The 18908-nt window shown below is 41.3% G+C and overlaps 1 protein-coding gene across 3 annotated transcripts in view; it reads right to left on the reverse strand.

The window, feature by feature from the left end:
- Nucleotides 1-2738: 2738 nt before the first annotated feature.
- The window catches only part of poc1b (POC1 centriolar protein B), an 80960-nt gene continuing 64790 nt past the window's right edge, over nt 2739-18908 (reverse strand). For 2 of the 3 annotated variants that reach the window (XM_047346027.1, XM_047346019.1), the window contains exons 11-12: nt 8988-9227; nt 2739-3451 (exon numbers count right to left, since the gene is read on the reverse strand). In XM_047346027.1, the coding sequence (XP_047201983.1) occupies nt 3269-3451; nt 8988-9227 (423 nt within the window). In that variant the 3' untranslated portion in view covers nt 2739-3268. The remainder of the gene's footprint in view (nt 3452-8987; nt 9228-18908) is intronic. The other variant, XM_047346037.1, reaches the window with a different exon arrangement.

Consider the following 18908-nt stretch of genomic DNA (forward strand, 5'->3'; position numbering starts at 1 on the left):
GCATCAGAATGGGAAAGAAAGGTGATTTAAGTTACTTTGAACGTTGCATGGTTGTTGGTGCCAGACAGGCTGGTCTGAGTATTTCAGACACTGCTGATCTACTGGGATTTTCACACACTACCATATCTAGAGTTTACAGAGACAGGTCCGAAAAAGAGAAAATGTCCAGTGAGCGGCAGTTCTGTGAGTGAAAATGCCTTGTTGATGCCAGAGGTCAGAGGAGAATGGCCAGACTGGTTCGAGCTGATAGAAAGGCAACAGTAACTCAAATAACCACTCGTTACAACCAAGGCATGCAGAAGAGCATCTCTTAATGCACAACACATCAAACCTTGAGGCGGATGGGCTACAGCAGCAGAAGACCACACCGGGTGCCACTCCTGTCAGCTAAGAACAGGACACTGAGGCTAAATTTTGCACAGGGTCACCAAAATTGGACAATAGAAGATTGGAAAAACGTTGCCTGGTCTGATGAGTCTTGATTTCTGCTGCAACATTCGGATGGTAGGGTCAGAATTTGGCGTCAACAACATGAAAGCATGGATCCATCCTGCCTTGTATCAACAGTTCAGGCTGGTAGTGGTATAATGGTGTGGGGGATATTTTCTTGGCACATTTTGGGTCCCTTAGTACCATTTGAGCATCGTGTCAACGCCACAACCTACCTGAGTATTGTTGCTGACCATGTCCATCCCTTTATGACCACAGTGTACCCATCTTCTGATCATTACTTGGAGCAGGATAACACGCCATGTCATAAAGCACGAATCATCTCAGACCGGTTTCTTGAACATGACAATGAGTTCACTGGACTCAAATGGCCTCCATAGTCACCAGATCTCAATCTAATAGAGCACCTTTGGGATGTGGTGGAACGGGAGATTTGCATCATGTTGACTCTATACCACGACGGATTGAGGCAGTTCTGAAGGCAAAAGGGGGTCCAACCCGGTACTAGCAAGGTGTTCCTAATAAAGTGGCTGGTGAGTATATAAATATATCTATATATAAATATATATATAGATATATTTATAGCTTGCAGATAATGAAAACCCAATATTCAGTGTTTGAGGAACTGTGAACATTGTGAAAAAAGTGTAGAATATTCATAAATAGTTAAGTGAAAGGAAAAAGTATGCTAGGAAAAGGTGGACCAGCAACAGGGATAACCGCAGTCATAAGAGGATTACCAACTAAGATCAATTCAGGCTAAGGATGAGGTCCGCACATCATTATTATCATTCCTTTTTACTCTGTACACGTCAGACTTCCAGTACAAGACAGACTCCTGTCATCTGCAGAAATTCTCAGATGACTCTACAGTGGTGGAGTGGATCAGAGATGAACGAGAAGGTGAGTACAGGGAGCTGGTGGACCACTTTGTGGCACGGTGTGGAAACAATCATCTCATCTTGAACATGCATAAAACAAACGAGTTAATTGTAGATTTTAGGAGAAACAAGAATAGGTCAAACACTATTTCCATCATGGGAGAAGACCTGGAGGTGGTGGTGTTCACCTGGACAACAGACTAGAGTCTAGATGCAACTATGAAGCCATCTACAAGAAGGATCAGAGCAGACTGTACTTCTTGAGGAAGCTTAGGTCCTTCAGTGTTTCCAGCAAGATGCAGATCTTCTCTAAGTCTGTTGTAGAGAGTGTGATCTCTTCTGCCATCATCTGCTGGGGAAGCAGCATCAGAGCCAGGGACTTAAAAAAGCTGAACTAATAAAGAAGTCTGGCTCTGTTCTGGGGACTTCTATGGAACCTCTGGAGATCATTGTGCAATGAAGAAAATTATGAAGAACCCTGAGCATCTTCTTCATGAGAGTGTCTTCAGTCAGAGGCTTCTTCAGATCTGCTGTAAGACAGACCGCTACAGGAGATCCTTCCTGCCCACAGCCATCAGCATCTACAACGGCTCTTTGAAGAAACCTGCATATATGAGCTACAACAACATTTAATTTCCCTTTGGGATGAATAAAGTATTTGTGAATTGAATTTGAAAAGCCACTACGCACAGACCAATCCTACACATGGGCTACTAATGTTGCATTACTTATGTCAAACCGATCCTGAACTAGAGACAATATCAGAAGTGTTTTGCCTAGGCTAAAGAGAAGAACTGGTATTCCAAAGTCTTCTTTCAGATAAAAGGGAAGTTTGAATTTCCTTTGGAAATCAAGGTCCCAGAGTCTGGAAGAAGAGTAGAGAGGCACAGAATCCACTTTGTTTGAAATCCAGTGTGAAGGTTCCACAGTTAGTGATGATTTGAGGTGTTCTGTCATTTGCTGATGTTGGTCCACTGTGTGGAAGTCCACAGTCAACGCAGCCATCTACCCAGAAAATTTTAGACCACTTGTTTTCTTCTGCTGACAAGCTTTATGGTGATGCTTATTTTATTTTCCAGCAGGACATTGTACCTGCCCACACTGCCAAAGGTACCAAAAGCTGGTTCAGTGAGGTACTGTACTTTGTGTTCCTGTACTTTATTGGTCAGCAAACTGGTCTGAACAGAACCCCATTGAGAATCCATGGAGCATTGTCCAGAGGGAGATGAGACACCAGATGCAGATGATCTGAAGGTGATCTATATTAGGACTCTATTCAAAAATTGTACAATTTCCACTCAGAAGAAACATGCTGGTAAAATTAAAAGAATACGTTAAACCTAAGACTTCCAGGCTTATGAATAATTTTGGGCTTGACTGTAAACACAGACACAAAGTACTCTTTAAAAAGGTGCAACATAGTATTTTATTTATCAACACATAAATAATATTCAAATAAAGAAGTATATTTGAGGCAATATGTGTACAGCTTGACATTTCTATAAATCAAAATTTTACAATAACAGATGCAAATAGATGATAAAAAAAAACAAACATTTCTGAAGCAGCAAACTGCTTACAAGCACCCACATGTAAATGCTTGGACCAAGAGGTGATGTGGGAGGTAGCATGGTTTCATGGTAGGTAACACTTCTGCATGTCTGCACAGTCGCAGATGGAATTCGTACCTGGCTGTGCAGCTGGATATCAATCAGAGGAGACGAAAGATACAAAGGAAACATGTTGGTAACTCATACACACAAACAAATGCACAATAAATCACAGACTGCTGCCAGGATCCTGATTAACCGACTGACCCCAGACAAGAACCACCATGGTGTTTATTTAAAAAAATGTATAAAAAAGATCACACACAGAGACCCGTGCCCATACATTATCAACAGTTCTGAGATAAAGCAGAGAGCCACTCTGCGCCATTATGCCTGAGAGAAGGAGGGTGTCATCCTCAAATTATCAGGGGACTCATCCGTCCCTTCGCTCTCCATCCTGTGTCTCTCTCCTGATGCCTGCATGTCCTTCAGGATCTGAGACTGGTGCTGGAGACACTCCTTCATCTTGTCCTCTGTTAGGGTGAGACGTTCCTCCAGCACAGAAACAGTCTGCATGGACAAATTGGAGTGATAGGGGTGGGTGAGATTGCACAATAATTATACAGCAGCCACAGAATAATTACAGAGGCAGAAGCAACTCGGAGGGCCTGGAAACAGTCCCGTCATCGTCCTGGAAAAAAAATGCAAAAGCCAGAGACCCAGAAGAGACTGAATGGCAAGCTTAAGTTTTTATAAAATACTTTTCCTTTGGTTGCCTGCATTTTATGAAATGAGACTACTTGCAAAAATGAGAAAAAAAAAAGGAAATCAGTTTTGTATCTTGATTTGGAGTAAAAAGATAGGAAGGCTCCTGTGCCAAAAGAGGGAAAAATGAAGACAAAGGATGAGAAAACAACTAGAAGATGATAAATTAATCTATGTTAAAACATCAAAAGCCAAACATGCAAACATGTAGGACAGACAGGACAATGCAAAACTATTACACTTTTCCCATTTTGTTAACTTACAACCACAAACTCCGGTGGATATTAGATGGATTTTCTGTGACAGAGCAACATAATGTAGTACATCAATAATTGGTGAAAGGAAAACTATACATGGCTTCAAACATTTTTTTATGGTTAGGTCTTCTGCCCCCTTTACTTTGAGTCCACCTGTGAGCTATTTGATCCCAGCTGTTCTCTGGGGGCATCAGTGGTTGGTTGGAGAACATTAATGAACAAACAGAATCATGACGTTTAAAGCAGTTTTAGATTAGAAAACAATATTTCAAGGTTTGAATATTTTGGAATGCTGGAAACTGAAAGAGAATAGCATAACTGTAAACCTCTTAAAATGACAGACTGGGTGAGGAGAGTCTTTTTCGTAGCAGCCAAGAGATTCACAGCTAAAGTGGGGAAATTTGTCAACAAGACAACTTTAACCAATGCATTTAACAGATCTGGTCTTTCTGGAAGACTGTCAAGAAGAAATTAATTTGCCATTTGCCAAAGTCGTGTAGGGGCACAGCAGTGGAAGACAGTGGTCAGATGAGACCAAACATGAACCTTTTAAATCCACATGAAAGAGATTATGTTTGGCAGCAAACGCTGTACATAACCCTAAACACAACATCCCCACCATGAAACATGGTGATAACAGCATCATGCTGTGGGGACGCTTTTCTTCAGCAGGGACATGGTCAGAGTGGATAGGTAGAAGGACAGAGCTAGACTTAGAGACTTAGACAGGATTAACTTTCAAACAAGACATACAGCCCTAAACATACAGTACAGACCAAAAGGTTTGGACACACCTTCTCATTCAAAGAGTTTTCTTTATTTTCATGACTATGAATATTGTAGCTTCACACTGAAGGCATCAAAACTATGAATTAACACATGTGGAATTATATACTGAACCAAAAAGTGTGAAACATCTGAAAATATGTCTTATATTCTAGGTTCTTCAAAGTAGCCACCTTTTGCTTTGATTACTGCTCCGCACACTCTTGGTATTCTGTTGATGAGCTTCAAGAGGTAGTCACCTGAAATGGTTTTCACTTCACAGGTGTGCCCTGTCAGGTTTAATAAGTGGGGATTTCAAGCCTTATAAATGGGGTTGGGACCATCAGTTGTGTTGTGCAGGAGGTGTATATAGTACACAGCTGATAGTCCTACTGAATAGACTGTTAGAATTTGTATTATGGCCAGAAAAAAGCAGCTAAGTAAAGAAAAACAAGTGGCCATCATTACTTTAAGAAATGAAGGTCAGTCAGTCCGAACAATTGGGAAACTTTGAAAGTGTCCCCAGGTGCAGTCGCAAAAACCATCAAGCGCTACAAAGAAGCTGGCTCACATGAGGACCGCCCCAGGAAAGGAAGACCAAGAGTCCTCAGCTGCGGACGATAAGTTCATCCGAGTCACCAGCCTCAGAAATCGCAGGTTAACAGCAGCTCAGATTAGAGAACAGGTCAATGCCACACAGAGTTCTAGCAGCAGACACATCTCTAGAACAACTGTTAAGAGGAGACTGTGTGAATCAGGCCTTCATGGTAAAATAGCCGCTAGGAAACCACTGCTGAGGACAGGCAACAAGCAGAAGAGACTTGTTTGGGCTAAAGAACATAAGGAATGGACATTAGACCAGTGGAAATGTGTGCTTTGGTTTGATGAGTCCAAGTTTGAGATCTTTGGTTCTGTTGGGGCCATCCATTTGGTCGCACATTTTGATGCACGCAGCTCAACAGACGTCGCAGCTCTGACGTCACTGGAAGTATAAACCGGCTGAGATGCATAGTCTCGGGGCCATTTCCCGCCTGTCGCAGGACAGGCATTTCTGGAGAAACAAGAGCTCGCAGGCGAACGTTTGCTCCACAAGGCCATTCCCGGAAGAGCTTGAAAGCTGGAAATCTGTCTGATACGAGAAGATCAGAGGATTTATTTGCCGATCGAAGACCGTGCCACAACCGGCGCAGGTAAAAAACCTACAGAGGTTCTATGTCCAAGGAGATGAGTTTCCTCCTTGTGTATGCAGTCGACTAAAGGTTCTTCATCTTTTCCCCTCCTGGATGGATGAGAAGTTACCGTTTTTTTCTTAATTCAATCACGGAGGCGTGAATCCCCCCCCCCCCCCCCCCCCCCCTTTTTCTTCAGACCTGATCCATCCTCAATCTGTGGAGAGAAGAAATCAACTTCAAAGTAATTTCGTTCTTTTCATAGTAAACCGGATAGGTGCATTTAGAGGTCTGGGCAGGATGAGGCAGTTAAGGTGATGTAGGATCACCAGTAGTTAATCTCAGGTATTAACTTGTTGCTTGCAATACTGATTGAATTATGTTATGCTGAGCTGTGTTTTGATTTGCTGCGGAACCGTGGTTAATGTTTTCTCCGGCTGATCCCAAATCAGCCAGGAGTTAGAAGTTGGACTTTTAAAAGTTTTTCATTCAAGGCAGCTGGGGTCTGGGCCTCGCCCAACCACTCTTTGTTCCAGTTTTATTGCTGGAAATTTTCCAATGGGTTCCCGCCTCAAGCGTTTATGACCCTTTTGTCAAGATTTGGGGCGTTCGGCTGATAGTGGCTAAAGGGGCGCGGCCCCACCGTTTCATCAGCTGATCGCTGCGATCGAGACATCAACACGACAGGAGGACGTCTTCCCATTTAACCCAAATTACACATTTTGTCCATAAACTGCTGGTTTCATCTTCATAGACACTAAATGCATATATATATATTTCTTTTATTATTATTGTTAGGTAGTCATTGTTATTCCCTTTGTGTAGAACGGTGCTTGTTAGTTAGTTGATGGTTTTTGGACCAGAATAATGGTATATCAGGATTAGTTGGCTTCAATAAATCTTCATATATATAATTAAGAGAAGCGTTTGTGTTTATTTCGTGCAAGAGAGATTTATCTGTCAAAACAAGGTCGAAGTTCCCCCACCTTCGGTGAAGCGGTTGAATAAACAGTGAGTTTGTGGTTTTGGTTAATAATTTGTAATTATTAAAGAGCTTTGAGCCCATAATCACAACACCAGAGGATATCTCTGATTTCTATTCGTAAGTGATGATCTTTGGTTAAGAAATTAATATTTTTCAAATTATTATTTTAAATTATGATTCTTGACGAATATTAATTAATCAATAATCATATATTCCTTACAGTTCCAACCACCGTGTCTTTGTGCGGCGCAGAAGAGGTGAACGGATGGACTCTACATGCCTGGTTCCCATCGTGAAGCATGGAGGAGGAGGTGTGATGGTGTGGGGGTGCTTTGCTTGTGACACTGTTGGGGATTTATTCAAAATTGAATGCATACTGAACCAGCATGGCTACCACAGCATCTTGCAGCAGCATGCTATTCCATCTGGTTTGCGTTTAGTTGGACCATCATTTATTTTTCAAATGGACAATGACCTCAAACACACCTCCAGGCTGTGTAAGGGCTATTTGACCAAGAAGGAGAGTGATGGGGTGCTGCACCAGATGACCTGGCCTCCACAGTCACCGGACCTCAACCCAATCGAGATGGTTTGGGGTGAGCTGGACCGCAGAGTGAAGGCAAAAGGGCCAACAAGTGCTAAGCATCTCTGGGAACTCCTTCAAGACTGTTGGAAAACCATTTCAGGTGACTACCTCTTGAAGTTCATCAACAGAATACCAAGAGTGTGCAGAGCAGTAATCAAAGCAAAAGGTGGCTACTTTGAAGAACCTAGAATATAAGACATTTTCAGTTGTTTCACACTTTTTTGTTCAGTATATAATTCCACATGTGTTAATTCATAGTTTTGATGTCTTCAGTGTGAAGCTACAATATTCATAGTCATGAAAATAAAGAAAACTCTTTGAATGAGAAGGTGTGTCCAAACCTTTGGTCTGAACTGTACATCTAGAGCTGCAAGGGAATATCTTCAATCAAGGGTCTCAAGCTGCAGTCCCTTCAGGCCAGGTGTCATGCTACTTTTAGATGTGTCTGCGATCCAACATGGCTGAATCAAATGGCGAAATTGCCTCCTCGGCATGTAGGTCAAGCTCTACAGAACCTTGCCAACAACCTTATTACTGGAGTCAGGTGTGTTGAGTCAGAAATGCATCTTAAAGCTGCAGGATACTAGACTTTGAGGACTGGAGGTCGAAACCTCTGGTTTAGAACAAAGGAATCTGTTGTAGATTTAAAGGCACTCTTCATCCAATCTGACTGAGATTGAGCTAGTTTACCAAAAAGAATAGGCACAAATTATAAACTAAATGTGCAAAGCTGGTAGAGACATACCTCAAAAAGCTTCCTCCTGTAACTGCAACACTTCTTTTACAGATTGGTTCTATTTAGGAGCCTCAGAGTAAATTGAGCTGAAATTTAATGGACTTCACACTTTTCACAGATTTTTATCCGTAAAACATTAGAAATCCATGTATCACATTCCTTTCACTTCACAATCACTCACTACTTTGTGTAGGCCTATCATATTAAATCATAATGAATTACATGGTTGTGGTTGAAATGCGACAAAATCAGGAAAAGTTCAAGAGATATGAATACTTCTATTTGGCGCTGTAAGTGCTGGCTTTAAGCGATCTGAGGAAAGACATTCATCAGTAACAATGAAGGACAGCAGCACTTCTCTCTTAGAAGAAGAAGAAAAAACTCCCTCCCTGAGAAGAGAGTTTCTTCTTTATCTTACAGACATACTAGACATGGTTGCCTCTCAGTAAAGTACAGCTGTGATCCTACCAAGGACTCTCCAGTGGGACTGAACAGGATGGACTTGCTACCATTATACACAGCAGCGAAATTGTCTCCATGTTCAGGATTACAACACTTGCCTGTAATAAAACAAATTAAAGGAAGACAAGAAAGCATTGCTATAGGGGGCACACTATCAATCAGTCCCAGAACATGTTATTTTCTTCCTGTTACTGATTTTTTTTTTTTTATTGAATTGAATTGAATTTGTTTCTGCCTGATTAGTAATAATACCTCCAATTCAGAAAAAAAAGACCTGATAGAGCTACAAACTGTCAAAATGAGTCAAAAGACAAGTACATAGCCAGAATACTGTCTTTCAGTAGCTGCCAGCTTAAACATTAAGTTTCCCTTTTAGCTGACCTGCGTGAGAACATCCAGCTGTTGAACAATGTGTTGCAGGGTGAAGTCCAGACTTGATGGATGACCGGAGAGGACTTCCAGTGGGTGGGTCTGCGCTGTGTCCACTTCCTCACTCCTTCCTTTTCCCGCACTTTCTGAGCCGGTCTGGTTCCCAGAAGTTGGCCCTGCCCAGTTGGTACTTTCACCTCCGGTCCGCTCTTCTACTCTTGAACTTGTGACATGACGGGCCAGGAAATTGGCCTGTGTGGGCGCCAAAAGTGGAGAACGTGTTAGGAGCTGGCAACTGTTGATTAATAAAAACGTTTTCTGCAGAAACTTTGTTTGATGAGTGTTTTGCTCATTTCTGTCCCAGAATATATTGTAATTTAATACACTGTATCCAGCATCCCTACTGGTACATTTGTTTGAGGACATGCCAAAAAACCAGTACTCCTTGACTAATATTCTATTAAACCCAAACTTCAGAGGGTTCTAGTTTTAGCATCATGCTAAAAACAGTAGTGTAGGACCAGGGTTACTTGGCTCTTGATAGGACAGAACCTAAAACACACCAAGCATCAATCTTCGGAAAAGAACAGAAAAGTTCAAATCTGTAATGGTTTTACACACAAGGAAATTTTATTTGAGAATAATTTTGACTGTGAAGTTTTATTCAATTTCATGATTGTTAACAGGAACAGCACAATATGTCACAATTTCTTCCTTATCAATATTGTGTAGAAATGCATAAAATGTTAATTTGATCTGATTGAATAACTACCATCTAGCAGGCTTTGAATGCCAGATGCCTGTTTAATGCAGCAGAAACATTTTAGGAGGTTGTTAAGATTTTCTGGTGAAGTCATTTAAAAACGGCAACTTTATTTAAAAAAATTACAATAAGTTGTTTCATTGCCAGACATGCCAGAAGTAGACAAAAACAACATGTTTAATGAAACTATTAAATATAAATAATTATGGGGAAATTATTTTTCCCAGTAGGCAGGGAATTATACAAGTTTCTGTTTGATTAAAAATCATTATTAAAGTTATTACCAATCATCAAAGTGCTGAAGGGAATTTCCTTCAAGTGAAAGTCATGCCTAGACTGACATAGTAGCTTGAGGTCAAATCCCAATTCTCAGTGCCCAATCATGTCCCTTGGCCTTAATTTAAAGCCACATGGGGTAGTGGGTAAAATATGCCACTCTTTCAAGAAGCCAAGACACCATCAGTAGCTATTATTTACATTTAATGCAAACAAGAATCAAAGTTCTGTCAGTTGACATATTTACATGGACATAAGTATTACGAATAAAGGGCCAATCGGAATAAAAGTGGAATATTCTGATCTGATTCGGTTGGAAAGGAACTGTATTCCGAACGGTTTGTGCCGATCCACAGTCCAATCGACTCATTCTGATAGGGACAAACTGACCTGACTGTGTACGTGACTATGTTAACGTGACATATTTTCACTTTTAGTGGCAAAACCTGGAGAAATGTTAATTTCCTCCTGGCCTCTCGTTCTGTAATGCAGAAACAGCATTGGCATGTGTTGCTGAGCCTGTAGCTTAATTATCGACAGTAATAATACCCCAACTGCTCTCAGAACCTGGCCCCGGTCCATTCTGGATGCTCAGAATGCACAGGATCAACACACTCTTGTGTATTTTGTTGTTCCACACAGGTGGAAGTACAACTTCCTCTTCTGCTGTTGTTTTAGGGAAATTTGACAACTCTGCACATATCAGACTGTTCCTATTCTGAAAAAGGGGTGGTGGATGTAAACGCACATCATGATTGGATTAATTGATTTTGCCACCATAAAAAGGGCGTACTCGAATTTATTTCTTTATGTTCAATCCACACATATTTGAATCCATTCAAGACATTTTGCGCATGTAAACATAGCTATTGACCAAATAAAAGCAATATTTCATATTAGTGTAATCACTAAATCAATCACACCTTTCTCAGAGATCATCTGGATCATCACCCAGCACAGGCTGTGATGGCCAGGTAACACATCTGCATCCGTGGAACAGGTTTCTCCTGAGAAAGGGGGCGTTGTAACATGCTGCTGTTCCTCAGTGAAGTCGAAACAATGTTTACAGGTGACAGTAGTAGTTAGGAAGCTTTTACTGCTGTTGGGGACTGCTTGAAAGTGCAAATATTGAGAAAGTCGCCCTATCTTGCATTTATTTCTGTATTTATATAGAGATATGCAACACATACATGCAGCTGCAATAAATCCTGCCTGGCAAAGTTGGAAAACATGCTTCACATCTTGCCCTGGAGCAGACTTTGAGCTTGCTATTTGACAGACTGGAGTATGTGGATGTTTTACAATGCTGGATCACTCAATGAAACTGAATATCTGAGACCATCCTTGTGTAATACTTGCTTAAAGCTGCAGGAGGTAAATTTGGTAAAAATGTCTTTTTAACATAGTTGTTAAAACTCTCACTATGTCCTGATGGTGAAATGTTAGATGATCTGTGAAAAACAAAATCAAGCTCCTCCCAGTGGTCATACTGCCATTTGCAGAAATACACCACTCCCAGTCAGAAACAGCCAATCAGAGTCAGGAGAATTGTCTTATCAGTGTCAATCATGCTCGTGTACACACATTCAAGCTAAGGTGTACCTATAAGGTGTGCTTGTTCAAATTTCCAGGTTTTCGCAGAACTCTCTGCTGCAGCTGTAAGAAAAACTGACAAGGTCATATACCCGCATAGGCAAGAACAGCTAGCTAAGTGAGAGGGCTATTTTCATAATATTTGACGTCAGCTTTTATAGAAACATCAGAAAACTTGATTTCCTCATTAACAAAAATACATGACAAGCGCAACTAAGTAGCCACAGAACATTAAATTCTGTTGAACTAAAGCTTGATATTTAAAACTGCTTTATTAAAGTAAGCTTGTTTCTTCCAACTACAGTGCCTTGCACTATGTATCACCATCTTACAGACATAAAGATGTCAGACAGACCAATAAAGTAGTGCGCGATTGTGATGTTGAAGAAAACATGTTTACCGTTTTTAAAAAATCATTTAAAAACAAAAATCTTAAACGTGTGCTATGCATTTCTTGGATGCCATTTTACTACCACAGGTAAATTAAAGATCTCAGATCAAGATCTGTGTTCCACCTTAGACAGGTCACCACTAAATCCAACTGAAGATTTTTGGCAAGGCTTAAAAACAAAAGCTCACAGTTGCTCTCCTTCCAATCTTACCAAGCTTTTTGTTTGCAAACAGAAAAGGCAAAACTTGCAAATTTCCCTAGATGTACTGAGCTGCTACCGACACACCCCACAAGATTTGCATTTGTAACTGCAGTGAAAGGTGATTCTACAAAGGTTTCATTTCGAGTGAGTGATGAATACAAATGCATGGCTAACTCTTAATGGTTTTGATTTGTAATTTACAAGACATGTTTCCATTCTCTCTACGTCACAATTAGACAATAATGGTGTGCCACTTTGTGTTGGTCTATCACATTGAATTCCATAAAACTATATATATATAACTTTCAGTGAAAGTGTTGAATTTCACAGCACTACTGTCTCATTTCACACACATATACAAAGTGAAGCTTGTAGGTGGTGAACTTGGTCACTGCTTTGTTCATGGAGGCCAAAATAGTGAAAAAAACATCTTTCAGATGTTAATGGTTACTGCTTTAGAAATAACAGCATTTTTGTTCGGCTCACATAGAGTACAAACACATGTATGTGGAAGAGGATTTTACCTTGAGGTTTCAAACTAAGGCTATGTACGAAGAATAAGAAATGCCTCATGAAGTCAGAGTAGCAGTTAGCTTAGTTATTCTGCATACTGAAGCTAGAAAATAATTAAAAGCTTTGAATGAATCCAATAAAGTCCATCATGTTGTGCTTAAACTTGTCTTTAATTAAAAAAATTGACAAACAGTCAATAATCAGGAGATGCCTGTATTTTTGCCTTTTGTCTTTGGCTTTTCTAATACAAATACTATTTTGTGTGTTTTTGTTACATCATGAGCCCCATTTTTTGAAAATATACTACGTTGTAGTCAGGGCCGAGCAGGGACTACATGTGACTGCTGCTTGCAAAATAATTCATGCCCACTGACCTTTTACTATGTATTACCATCTAACAGACATAAAGCTGTCTGGCAGACCAATAAAGCAGTGCACGATTTTGAATGAGAAAAAAACGTGTTTACCCATCTTAAAAAAATCATTTAAAAACAAAAATAAGTGTGGCTAATGAAAATATCATCATATTGTAATAATTATGACTACCCTAGTTAAAGTTTATAGGAACCTAATGGATGAATTTTGAAATAGAGTTAGAGTCAAGGATTTAGGGTTGATTATCTCTGTTAATCTGCAGAAAGCAAGGCAAAGTTGGGCAATAGTGGTGACTTCTGGTGGTGCACCAGGAGGAACGGAAGGGGAAATTAATGAGGGATGTTTCGGACGGATGGAAAAGGAAGGAAGAGGAGGAGGGTGTCACACATTCCTGGCCTAATGCATGGAGCAATCAATTCCTGTATGCTTCCTGCATGCTGTCCTCACTTCAAAGAGAGATTGTAAGAAGGCAGGAGAGGAAGGCTAATGGAGGGAGGAGAAGAAGTCAGGAGGGATATGTTTAAAGAAAGGAGGAGGGAAGAGTCCACTTAAGTGAGAAGAGAAGAACAAAGCTGTCAGTGTGTGGCAGACTGTCTACTTTGCTATCTGGGTTCATTTCTTTTTTGTCTTCTCTCCATTCTTCACGAACACCCTCCCCCTCTTCTCTCCTTGGCCACATCTGGCCAACATCTGTTCTGCTCATTTATGCTCAGCAAATCCAGACCTTCGTATACGGAGGTCTGGATCTGGGTATACCGCCTCCATCCCTCCCTCCCTCAACCAGGAAGTTTGGGTATAATCAAATGTTTAACAGGCAAGGCACCCCAGCTGGTTTTTGTGTCAATCAGGGCACAAGAACACACACATACATGCATGTTCAAACACACAGACATTCAGTTTGTGTGATATAAAAAAACACGTGCAAAACAGTCACAGTTGAAATGCAAATATGTAAAAAGAACATGCTGCAAGATGATCCCAAATGTAAAGAACATTGGGAGCTAATTGGAAGCATTGGGAACACAATGCATGCGAAGCACCATGGGAATACAGAGATACAAAGAGATACTTTTTTATTTAACATACACCCAACATATTACACACTACACCCAGCAAATACTGCTTTACCTCATATTTAAAAGAGCTCAAGCCTGAAACCATACAATTTAGAGGAGATAAAATCATGCCTGCGAGGCTCTGCAGGAAGTCCGAAGTCACGGGTTTCTGTAATGGCAGTTAGTCGTGGCAGGAATGCTGTAAGTCAGGCTTCAAATGCAATGGTGGGTGGTTAGGGAACAGTTGTAATTAGCTGCTGTAATTACAAGGGGTAGTTGGAGTGGCATGTAGAACCAATTGCTCCAAAACTCATTATAGTAAAACAGAAATTTACAAGTTGTTAAATAAAAAAATAATACAGTGAAAAGCTACTGTTCTGACAGTTTTAGGAACTTCACCTGACCCAACTTCAAAATGCAACTATGCCCGGTGCAGGGGCAGGGATGGGGGCTGGGTATTTAACCTATAAAAGGAGGAGTGGTGGTTTGATCCCTAGATGATTGAAGTCAAACTATCTTTGGGCAGGAGCCTTAATATTTGTTTTCTTTTAACGGCCTCCAAAATTTGATAGTGATTTAGTTCTTATGTATAACACTAAACATGAGAAACGGATTTGTACAAGGATGCACGAACCTGCAGAAATTAAAATGAATTAAAAACAAATTTATTACATGTCTAATTATCATTTTAGAAGATAAAGAGACAGGGAAAACCAGATTATGACAGGATTTTTCTGGGATTTTTAGTGTGCCCCCTTAGGTAATGAGCCTTTAAGAGGTTTTCAATGCACTTATTTAAAAGAAAAACACAGATGAAGCTGTGAAGGAGTACAGATGAAATCACTTTAGATCAAATAAGTCAGAGAGCTGTAAAGGAATAGCAGATGTGACTGAAATCGTGGTATTCCTGTGTTATCAGTACATTAAAAGAAAGCAGGAAGTAGTCAACAATTCTGCATCTGAATTACCTCACATGCAAGAAAATGCTGAGTTGTGGGATAGTGAAAGGGCAGTATTTTGGGTCAACAAGAACTTCAATGGTGTGAGGTTCAGTTGCAGTAAAGAAGGCCTTTAAAGGTGTGTTACAGAATGCCATTACCACCATTGCAAAAATGTCTCAACAAAGGCAGCAGGTGGGTGTGAGCAAATCTGCATGCACAGTCAGAAGATTGCTGGATGGGCTTGTGACTGGAAGGGCAACAAAAAAGGCCGGCTCTGCCATAAATATCTCTGTGGTTACAACAGTGAGGCATCCTGATATTATCTATGTGTGGGGTTGCTTCTCATCCAGGGAATCTAGGTTTAGCAACTTATTTAAGCAAGAACTTTGCTGTGAACAAAGACTGAAATCAAATTGTCCTTCAAGAATAATATCTCCCAACAATCCAGGCACAATTTGTTGATAATCTGTTTAATTTTCCAACTTTATGGAATCGCACAACAAATAATGACATGGCTTAAAGATCACTGAATGTTTTGATCCAGTTGCCAGGAAACTCCTTAGATAAGATGTCTCTAATTCCAGTCCATAAGAGCCATTGTCCTGCCATTTTCACATGCATCTATGCTTTGACACACCTGAGTAATATGGGAGTGTTACCTCCTCATGTCATCAAGTTCTGCAGACCTGGTAATGAGCCATTCATCGGATTTAGGTGTTTTTGAACAGAGAGGCATCGAAAAGATGCAGGACAGTGGCTTTGGAGCACTGAAGCTGCAGACCTCTGCCTCAAATGTTTGAGAGTCTGTGGTCAGTCTAAAAAAACTGGCCCAAAAAGAGAACCCCACAAATTCTGAGCAACATCTACCACCAAACAAATGGTTAAGGATTTGACCCAGAAGAGGATATTGGGCATTTTAGAGTAAATTTATTCCAGACATTATAAAGAAGTATTAATACTGTAAATATCCACTCTTCAAATAAATTTATTGTATTTGCTAATAAAAGCTAATTAAACAAAAGCTGAGAGCATACTGCACAGATTTTTGTTTCCCAACGATTCCCAATGGGGTAAAGGCTGTACCAGTTAGGGACAGTCTGGAAGGATAGCTAGCAAAGAAATCTGTTAGTCTCAAAATATGACAGATGTGTTCCTCGTTCTTCTTCTTCAAGTTGTAGTGGTGGTTTGCAATCAACAAGTTATTTTTTGTTAGTTTAGCCTTTAATTATAAGTTAAAGGCTTTATAAAATGTTTCAAATCTTTCGCATATCGTCAAACAAACCAGCACGAGTTAAATGCTAATCAGTGATGCATTGATGCTGTGAAAAGCAGTATTACCTAAAATGGAATCGCTGTCAGAAAGCCTGTCCATAATAAAACCTTAACACTGACTGTGATGTTTTATGATCAAAAGGATTGCAAATAACCTGCCCTCCGTGCCTAAATTAAATCGCAGGTGTCCGATCAAAACGTGATTACCATAAGGATCAGATATAGTAGAAACCTCCGGTTCTCTGAGTCGTACCTGAAAAACCTCTTTGATCTTATGTGAGGAGCTTCTTTAATGTAGCGCCTCCTCTCACTACCTCTTTGTTCCACCTGATGCCTCTACCATAAAATACTAACAGTTTTGAAAATGTATGAGGCTTGATACTACTTTTAATAATATGTGGATTTGAGTAGTTTGAACAACACGGTTTCCCTAACAATCTCTTAAATCACAGCAATTATAAAAAAAAAAAAAATGGTGGATAATTACCACTGAAACAAAAAAAAAACAGGCCCATCCCTCTGAGATTCTGTTCAGCTCATCCTGCCAAGAGAGCACGGCACAACTTGATTTTTTAGCCTTATGATGCTCAGTATCTTTACAATGATATATCCTTCGCGCTTTCATGCTGATCATACTAAATATGGCAAGCATTTTGCAACATCTTCACAATATAAGTGTCAATGGGTTCTTTTTATTAGCAATAGCTGTACAATTATAACATTTAAGTTTTGCAAAACCTGGATTACTATGATGCTGAAAAAACAATAAATAGAACTGATGGGTGTAAAGAACAGACTAGCAATTCAGAGCTATTGGTAGAATTAATACTGCTATCAAACTATGACTTGGACAATTGTCAGAGGAACACTGGATAATAAAGATTCTTAATTAGACTCAAGTCGAGGCTCTGGCTGAGGTATTCCAAAACAATAACATTTAGTCAGAAGAGACATGTTGGTAAAATTTAGAGATTACTTCAAACCTAATTCTGCCAATGGTATGAATATTTTGGGATTTAACTGTAATAGTCTCTGACATCGGTCTGAGGAAAGTTTGGCCCCAGAGTAGCTTGTATAGGCCTTTTTAGGTCACCCCACATCATGGCGCCTCAGGAGGGGGAAGCAGTGCTTCGCCAACACGGTTTACAGTGGGGGTGGGGAGCTGCTGACCTCGACTGGGGACATTACCGGCCGGTGGAAGGAGCACTTCGAGGATCTCCTCAATCCTGCCATCACGTATTCCCTGGTGGAAACAGAGGCTGGGGACTCGGGGTTGGACTCTTTCATCACCCAGGCTGAAGTCACCGAGGTGGTTAAAAAGCTCCGCGGTGGCAAGGCTTCGGGGTTGGATGAGATCCGCCCTGAGTACCTCAAGTCTTTGGATGTTGTGGGGCTGTCATGGTTGACACGCCTCTTCAACATTTCGTGGCGGACGGGGACAGTGCCTCTGGATTGGCAGACTAGGGTGGTGGTCCCCCTTCATAAGAAGGGTGACCGGAGGGTGTGTTCCAACTACAGGGGGATCACACTCCTCAGCCTCCCTGGTAAGGCCTACGCCAGGGTATTGGAGAGGAGAGTCTGGCCGATAGCTTCAGGAGGAGCAGTGTGGTTTTTGTCCCGGCCGTGGGACACTGGACCAGCTCTATACCCTCTACAGGGTACTTGAGGGTTCATGGGAGTTTGCCCAACCGGTCCACATGTGTTTTGTGGACCTGGAGAAAGCATTCGACTGTGTCCCTCGTGATGCCCTGTGGGGGGTGCTCTAGGAGTATGGAATCGGTGGCTCTTTACTAGGGGCCATCCAGTCTCTGTACAAGCGGAGCTTCCTCCGTAGGGTGGTCGGGCACTCCCTTAGAGATAGGGTGAGGAGCTCGGCCATCTGGGAGGGGCTTGGAGTAGAGCCGCTGCTTCTCCACATCGAGAGGAGCCAGTTGAGGTGGCTCGGGCATCTATACCGGATGCCTCCTGGACGCCTTCTTTGGGAGGTGTTCCAGGCATGTCCCACCAGGAGGAGGCCCAGGGGACGGCCCAGGACACGCTGGAGGGACTATGTCTCTCGGCTGGCCTGGGAACGCCTTGGGCTCCCCCCGGAGGAGCTGGAAGAGGTGTCTTGGGAGAGGGACGTCTGGGCGTCTCTGCTGAGTCTGCTGCCCCCGCGACCCGGTCCCGGATAAAGTGGAAGACGACGAGTACGAGTACTTTTCTGACCAAATAATATTTTCCAGAATTCCTGGTCTATGTTCTCTCTGGCAAACTTTGGTTTGGCCTTCATGTTTTTCTTGTGGGCAAAGTTTTTACTCCTCACACATTTCCCATGAAAGTTAAACCTGTGCAGTATTTGTAGAGGCATGCACTTTCATGTCAAAAGTAGCGAGAACCTGTAGGACCCAGCGGGGTTTGAAGACTACTAGCATCTGGCAGCCTGCTTTCAGGGAAAATCTGCCTGGACAGCCAGACTTGAGCATATTTCAAGGTAAAACCTCCTTTAATATGCTGGGTATCAATTTTCCAATAATGCGATATCCACCTTTTTAAGTAAGAATGAATTTGGG

Source organism: Girardinichthys multiradiatus, chromosome 2 (genome assembly GCF_021462225.1).
Source record: "Girardinichthys multiradiatus isolate DD_20200921_A chromosome 2, DD_fGirMul_XY1, whole genome shotgun sequence".
Taxonomy (NCBI): domain Eukaryota; kingdom Metazoa; phylum Chordata; class Actinopteri; order Cyprinodontiformes; family Goodeidae; genus Girardinichthys; species Girardinichthys multiradiatus.